General features: G+C 37.4%; 1 protein-coding gene across 1 annotated transcript in view; it reads right to left on the reverse strand.

Moving 5' to 3' along the window:
- Positions 1-4,946: 4,946 nt before the first annotated feature.
- LOC107674574 (titin-like) overlaps positions 4,947-8,736 on the reverse strand; it is a 14,732-nt gene continuing 10,942 nt past the window's right edge. Inside the window, exons 9-10 of the mRNA XM_016468587.1 lie at positions 5,468-5,800; positions 4,947-5,381 (exon numbers count right to left, since the gene is read on the reverse strand). Coding sequence (XP_016324073.1) covers positions 5,107-5,381; positions 5,468-5,800 — 608 coding nt within the window. The 3' untranslated portion in view covers positions 4,947-5,106. The remainder of the gene's footprint in view (positions 5,382-5,467; positions 5,801-8,736) is intronic.

Below are 8,736 nucleotides of genomic sequence, written 5' to 3' on the forward strand. Positions count from 1 at the left end.
TGGGCAATAACTGTACGTTATTTTTTGATCACCCATCAAATATCCCTAGAACTTAACAGATATATCAATATTCGCTGAGAAATTATACATGTCTTTATATATCACAGCTGCTTAGGAGTTTACTTGTATATGACAGTGCTATACCACAGGCCTTAATTTAGCTTACTCATAAATCGAAACAAGAATCGAGGGAACCTGTATGCCTATAAAATGCAAGTTATCTACTGGTTTTAGAACAACTGAACCAGAGTTGTAGGCAAACTCAGAGGATGCAATTTCAAATGAAATGTCCTCAATCCTTTTCCTGAAAGCAAATTGGCTGACCTCAGGTTTCTCAACCAAGAAAATGTAATGGTATTTCCTGTATTTGGTTGCAAACCTCTCTATTATAAAACCAAACACCATGTTTACACAACTAGACTAGAAATTATTGCAAAAGGAGTCTGTAAATCATCAATTGATGCACCTGTCATCTACATGCCACAGCAGTCACAAAAATGAATCGCTAAGTGCTGAAGTAACCAAATGAACATAGGAGCAAACTATTAAGTACTGTAACAAAATAGTGCAAGATATTTAAAGGAATAGTTCACCCAAAAATTAAAATTTGCTGAAAATGTACTCAGGCCATCCAGGATATGGATGAGTTTGTTTCTTCATTGGAACAGATTTGGCCAAATGTAGCATTACATCATAGCATGTACTATGTAGCATTACCGAGAGACTTAGGAGGAGCTTCTTCCCCCAGGCCATCAGGCTCCTAAACTCAAACTCAGTCTCTTAACACCAACATGACTTCGCTTAATTATCAGTAAGACACTTAATATACTGACATTGTCACTTGCACACAGCAATTTCTGTAATATTTTATTTATTTACTTTTTTATCCCTATTGCTGCTATGTAACTACCCTGTACAACCTGTTTGCACATTCTTCTCTTGTACATTCCTGCTCATCTCATTTATTAAGTCTATATTATACTGTCCTGTACATTTTATCCTATTCTTTTTTTTTATATTTATAATTTTATTTTGTGTTTGTATTCTATAATAATTGCACTGTCCATGGAGCGGACCTGACTTACATTTCACTGCTGGTCATATATTCTCTAAATAACCATGTATGTGACAAATAAAAATCTTGAATCTTGAAACGATACATCACTTGCTCATCAATGGATCCTCTGCAGTGAATGGGTGCCTTCAGAATGAGAGTCCAAACAGCTGATAAAAACATCACAATAATCCACACAACTCCAGTCCATCAATTAATGTCTTGTGAAGTTGTGTGCTTGTACAAATCTGTCATTAGGATGTTTTAATCTTCAAAGCCTTGCTTTGGGGAAAAATAGGAGTCCTTTATGTGAGTTTGGACTCTTGTTCTGACGGCACCCATTCACACTGCTGAGGATCCACTGGTGAGCAAGTGATGTAATGCTACGTTTCTCCAGATCTGTTCCAATTAAGGTAACAAACTCAACTACATCTTGGATGGCTTGAGAGTGAGTACATTTTCTATTCCTTTAATTATATGTTCCAAATTACGTAATAATTTAGTAGTTTCCTCAAATTTTGAGAAAATAAAATTTTGAATAGCAGCTCCTGCTGCTCCTGATTTGATAAATAACACAAACGACACAAACACTAATTCCACACAACAACAACTACAACAACAAACCCTACCCAAACAGAACATGCTTTATCTTTTGTACTGTTTTTATAATTTTTTATTATTGGGTGAGTAAATATCTGCAAAAACATTAAAATGTCAGAGCCATCACAGTGTGCCATGGAACATACAAATGCTCTGTTAAAATTAATAAAGCTTACTAGGATAGATTTTACACTTATGTAGGTTAGACTCTCATATTTAACTAATCATAACCCCTGAAAAGAGAGTCCCCTAAAAACATCTAAAATGTAACAAAGAGCCAAGCTAGATTTTGATCTCCCACGTCCAGAAAGTCCTGAGCGTACCATCTAGAACTATATATCTTCGGTTCATTCTCAAGGTCTCTGGACTTAAACACCTGTAAAACACACATTAATGGTGAATTGCAGATTAGCATTATTAAAAAGCTCATGAAACATTTGATTGTCTGCTGTTTTGACATTGCCTAGATGTTTAGCAGGACACAGAAACAGACATTTTATTCTTATTTTTTTATCTTACTTTTTCCATACCTATATTTATATTTATATATAATTTTCTTGTGTTTGTATTTTTTAATAATTTCACTCTCCATGGAGCGGACCTGACTTACATTTCACTGCTGGTCATATATTCTCTATATAACCATGTATGTGACAAATAAAAATCTTGAATCTTGAAACGATACATCACTTGCTCATCAATGGATCCTCTGCAGTGAATGGGTGCCTTCAGAATGAGAGTCCAAACAGCTGATAAAAACATCACAATAATCCACACAACTCCAGTCCATCAATTAATGTCTTGTGAAGTTGTGTGCTTGTACAAATCTGTCATTAGGATGTTTTAATCTTCAAAGCCTTGCTTTGGGGAAAAATAGGAGTCCTTTATGTGAGTTTGGACTCTTGTTCTGACGGCACCCATTCACACTGCTGAGGATCCACTGGTGAGCAAGTGATGTAATGCTACGTTTCTCCAGATCTGTTCCAATTAAGGTAACAAACTCAACTACATCTTGGATGGCTTGAGAGTGAGTACATTTTCTATTCCTTTAATTATATGTTCCAAATTACGTAATAATTTAGTAGTTTCCTCAAATTTTGAGAAAATAAAATTTTGAATAGCAGCTCCTGCTGCTCCTGATTTGATAAATAACACAAACGACACAAACACTAATTCCACACAACAACAACTACAACAACAAACCCTACCCAAACAGAACATGCTTTATCTTTTGTACTGTTTTTATAATTTTTTATTATTGGGTGAGTAAATATCTGCAAAAACATTAAAATGTCAGAGCCATCACAGTGTGCCATGGAACATACAAATGCTCTGTTAAAATTAATAAAGCTTACTAGGATAGATTTTACACTTATGTAGGTTAGACTCTCATATTTAACTAATCATAACCCCTGAAAAGAGAGTCCCCTAAAAACATCTAAAATGTAACAAAGAGCCAAGCTAGATTTTGATCTCCCACGTCCAGAAAGTCCTGAGCGTACCATCTAGAACTATATATCTTCGGTTCATTCTCAAGGTCTCTGGACTTAAACACCTGTAAAACACACATTAATGGTGAATTGCAGATTAGCATTATTAAAAAGCTCATGAAACATTTGATTGTCTGCTGTTTTGACATTGCCTAGATGTTTAGCAGGACACAGAAACAGACATTTGAAAACTCATTAATGTAGATCTGAAAACAAGGTGTAGGAGGTATTGTACACAAATAGGAGGATCTTACCAGCAATATCTGTAATATACAGCAATAACTGTAACAATAAAAAGTGATCATGACTAGGTATCTTGCGACAGAGGGAGGATCTGAGAGAGCAGTTACAGGAAATCCTGTTCTTGTTATGCGTCCTGTTGCAGAGCAGCACTAACCTCTGTTGCAGCTATCATGCATGTAAGCAACGTTTTTTTGTTTTGTTTTTTTACTGTTCGGAGGCCATTAAAGACAAGGGCAGTCCACCCAAAAAACTGGCATTTACACTCTTCACTCAAAACTCATGTGAATTTTTACTGCAAATCTCTAAACATGCATGTTAGTCCATCTCTACCATGGGTTTTTGAAGCATTGTGTGAAGAACAGACTATTTGTTGTGGTATATATTTAAAGAAGAAGAGAGGTGAGGATATAACCACAACTTTTAATGATAAAGAAGCAAAACAAGAACAAACAAAAAGAACTCATGAATAACAACTGACCAAGAACATAGGAAACACAAGGGCTGTATATACAGACATACACTTGGGGAGACAGGGGAAACCAATCAACAACAAATCTACAGAGGGTCTACAAAACCAGCACAGGAAACAAGAAACCAAGAAACAAATTAAAGAAAAAAAAATACAAACACAACATAAGGAAAGTAAATCACAGTGTGAGGTGAAAATAAGCGCTATTAAAAAAGTGCACTTTGTGATACTGTTGAATTAAAAATTTTAAAGTATTGTGTTTTTATACATTTTGTTGTGCTTTAAAAAGTACACTTATTTTAATGTTTCTTCAATATTACACTTAAAGTTAATACATTTTAAATGTACTAAATTGCAACTTACAAATGACAAATGTGTAATTACAAATATATGTATATACATGACATTCAAGATTCAATAGATGTGGCTATATTTTAGTTTACCATGAAATGCTTGTTAGTACATTCTGCAGTACACTTTAACCATATTTCAAGGATAATTGAAGTAATTATGAAACTAAACATACACTTATGTCCTATGTAAGTGTACCAAAAAACACTCTAAAGTTCAGCTAATTGCATTTAATATAAATTTAAACTATAATACATTTTCATTTAATTGCAATGCAAAGTGTTCGAAAAACATGATTATTATTTCAATAATTATTATTCTTTTTAAAACTGTACACTTTTTAAAAAAAGTGTCCTTTTTACAAGGGTTGTATGCTGTTTGCATCTGTTTGTATCTGTTGAAATAAAATGTGTGGAATGTCTTATCTTCTTTTGGGAGTTTCTGTACACTGAGCGGATCAACTCTGTGAATGGTACTACAATTCTACACTGTAAAAAAAAAATACTTAGGGGCTTCAGAAGCTTGGGGCAGTGCATGAATAAAGATTGTGGTTTGTAGCTGTTTGCATCTTTGTAAGACTACTGCATAGGTTTTTGCTTTGCAAAATATTTTAGGCTTCTTTAGATTTTTTTTAGATTTTAGATTTTAACTATGTGTAAAACTAAAGTTTTGACAACTGAAAACATCTTGTGTTGCTAAATGATAATTAGCTAAACAAGAAAATATTTGGTGGCATGACAAGAATTTGTAAGAGACATTTTGCATTTAATGAATGAACAATTTAAAACTGGTTAGACAAACTATTAGCGGGGACAAATATTAAGAGAGAACTCAAGTAACTAAGTGCATCATGTTGCCTTGATTTAAAAACAAAGAAAAATGCATAAACATTTACATTTCTAGTGTGTTTTATTGCTCTCACCTTTGGATTTGTGCTTGATGACAAACTGTTTGCTCTTTTTCCCCAGGATATTGGACGCAGTGCATGTATATACACCTGGGCCCAAGGATGCAGCTCTCAAAACAGCCTGATTATCAGCCTGCTCCTGAAGGTTTGAGGAGGTCCAGATATACACAGGAGGTGGGTTACCCTCTGCAGTACAATCCAGCACCATTTCACTATCCTCACTGATGTCCAGTATTTCTTCCTCTGGACTGCGGAAGTCAGGCGGGTCTGATTTAAAAAACAAACAAACAAACAAACATTTAACATTAATAGCTATAAAATGTTTGCACTAATTGTTGCCTTTATTCACCTACATTGAACAGCAATGCTGAGAACGTCAGACTGAACTGTTGGAGGAGGTTGAGGTCCTTCTGCTCCCAGCTGCAGCTCTGCTTCACACCTGTACTGAGCACCGTTATCAGCTCTGTTTGGGACAATCAGCAAGGTGGAGGACACCTGGACTGGTGTTGCAGGTGATAACTCTGAGAATGAGTGATTGTAAACCTCAGTTTTTCCTCTGTACCAACGTAAAACAAGGTACTGGACAGGTGCGACATTCTGCACCTCACACTGTAGATGGTACTCTCTTCCTTCCTCCACTGGACTGCTGTGATTCACTAAACTTATGGACACACTGTCTGGTTTCTCTGCATGAAGACAATTGCAAATTTAAACAAAGTCATTTAATGGAGATATTCAAAAATAAAACATATTAGTTTAGTCCAGTTTAGACCAACTTAAAGGGGTCATATGATGCGATTTCAATTTTTCCTTTCTCTTTGGAGTGTTACAAGCTCTTGGTGCATAAAGAAGATCTGTAAAGTTGCAAAGACTAAAGTCTCAAATCCAAAGAGATATTCTTTATAAAAGTTAAGAGTCAACCATGCCCTCCTAAAACGGCTCATTCTAACACGCCCCACATGTCTACGTCACGATGTGGGAAGATTTGCATAACGCCGCCCAAATGTTCACGCAAAGAAAGAAGGTGTAACTTTTATTCTCGCTGTAGTATTGTTGTTGCCGCCGCTGCCATGTCGTGAAGGCACTGTGTGTTTCGTTGTGAAAGCGAAACTACTTTGTTTGGCCTTCCAAAAGAGGACGATATCCGCTTCGTCATGCCTAGAGCTGATCCATGCTGGTCGCTGAGGAAATACATCAACTTCGCGCTGTGGATCGCCGGATCGGCTTTCACCGTGGATGAAGCGGAGTCCAGCCTGGGGTCGTCACATGTGTTTGCCGCAAGCCCGCCGGCCGCTCCTTTGTCGAATCCTCCGGCCGCGCCGTTCTCAAGCCCGCCGTCTGCCGCTCACTCTAGGCCGCCGGCCGTTCCTCACTCTAGCCCGTCGTGTGTTTCGTTGTGAAAGCGAAACTTTGTTCGGCCTTCCAAAAGAGGACACAACTAGAAATCAGTGGTTAAGTTGTATATACAACACTGTTCCAGAACCCTTCAACCCAAACTTTAATTAATTAATTATTAATTCGTTACATTTGTATAGCGCTTTTCTGGGTACTCAAAGCACTTTACATGAATCTCCTCAACCACCACCAATGTGCAGCATTCACCTGGATGATGCAACGGCAGCCATATTGCGCCAGAACAGCCACCACACACCACCTAACTAATATTTTAAAAGATTGTTTTCAAGAACACAATCATTTATTTTAGAGATATAAAAAAAAATCTAATCTCAACAAAAGTGTATTTTTCCTTACCTCTCAGGCAGAGTCATGTAGGCGGTAGTATGTTTCCAATACATTCTTGTTCTCTCTCAACAACACTCTAACATCACACGCAGACGGCAACGCAATCATGCAAAGCTGCGTCCTATCTGCACACCTTTATAGACACCTTGGTTCACACCTTTATAGACACAGTTACATTATTTATTTCACAGAATGACCAACTGAACTTTAACCAATCAGGTTTCAGCAGCGGCCATTCAACTGAGACTGCTTTGCTGTCGGTCACTGTAGCCCTGCAAATAGCGAAAGCTGATTCCAAATAATCAGTTCTTATTCTGCTGGATCTATCTGCCACTTTTGACACTGTGAATCATCAGATTATCCTGTCTGCCATCACCGGATCTGCACTCCACTGGTTTGAATCTTATCTCACAGGTAGGTCTTTCAGGGTTTCCTGGGGAGGAGAGGTATCCAAAGAACATCAACTGGCCACAGGGTTTCCTCGAGGATCAGTTCTTAGACCCCTCCTCTTCACCATATACACTACATCACTGGGACCCATTATACAAGCACATGGTTTCTCCTACCATTGCTATGCTGATGACACACAGCTCTATCATTCATTTCAACCAGACAATCAAATAGTATCTGCATGGATCTCAGGCCGCCTGGCAAACATCTCGGCATGGATGAAGCAGTGTTAATTTTGACAGCAAATTTTGATTTAGTTTTAGTCATAGTCTTTTGACTAAAATGCCGTTTAGTTTTAGTCATATTTTAGTCATCTTGAATTGTTTTTAGTCTAGTTTTAGTAAAACTAAATCTACAGTAAACTTAGTCGGCTAAAATAGAATGGGTTAGTTACAGTGCATTTATGAAGCATTTCTCTAAAATTTCCAAACTCATTATATAGGTTTGATATTAAGGTTTTAGCATGATAGACACCGATTTAACTGCAGGTTTGATATTAAGGTTTTATCATGATAGACACCGATTTGACTGCTGTGAAACACAACATGCCTTTATGTTAAAATTAAATAAAACAACTTCTCACAAAGAACAAGAACATGGTCTACTTTTTAATGAAATACCAATGGTTATATAGGCTAATTATGCATTCTTTATAGCAACTTGTTTACCATATTCTTCAAAGAGTACTCGCACACTGAGACGCGCTTTATGTGTATAGTGTCTGCGCTCAGAAAACCGGACCGAATTGAGCTCTCTCTTGCGTCGTCAGATTTATCCATATGTCTGCTCTTCTCTTACTCCCACATATTGACATGTTTTGAACGTTTTATGCACGTGCAGCAAGTGTATTTTAGCTTATGTCCTGCCGGTTCATATGTACGCATAACCTCCGAACCACGCAGCAGATTCGTTCTGAATCTCTTCCCAAATCATCCCTCCCTAACATTTTCGTCTCGTTTTTATTCGTTGACGAAAATGTAAATAGATATACGTCATAGTTTTTGTCATTCAAAAAGAGTTTTAGTTCGTTATCGTCTCGCTGTCGTCGGTGAAAAAAATGTCGTTGACGACAATTATGACGAAAGTTGATCGTCAACGAAATTAACGCTGGGATGAAGGAACATAACCTGCAGCTCAACCTGGCGAAGACTGAGCTTCTTGTTTTCCCTGCCACTCCGACTCTACAGCATGATTTCATCATCCTGCTATAGGTTCATCAAAAATGATTCTTTGGTGACCAGCTGACCTTCAAGGACCATATTGTAAAGACAGCTCGATCATGTTGGTTTGCGATTGCACAACATCAGGAGGATCAGGCCCTTCCAAACAGAGCATGCTGCACAACTTCTTGCCCAGACCCTTGTAATTTCTAGGCTGGATTATTGCAATGCTCTTCTGGCTGAACTTCCATCATGCGCAATCAAACCTC

Source organism: Sinocyclocheilus anshuiensis, unplaced genomic scaffold (assembly GCF_001515605.1).
Source record: "Sinocyclocheilus anshuiensis isolate Anshui unplaced genomic scaffold, SAMN03320099.WGS_v1.1 scaffold152, whole genome shotgun sequence".
NCBI classification, from domain to species: Eukaryota; Metazoa; Chordata; class Actinopteri; order Cypriniformes; family Cyprinidae; genus Sinocyclocheilus; species Sinocyclocheilus anshuiensis.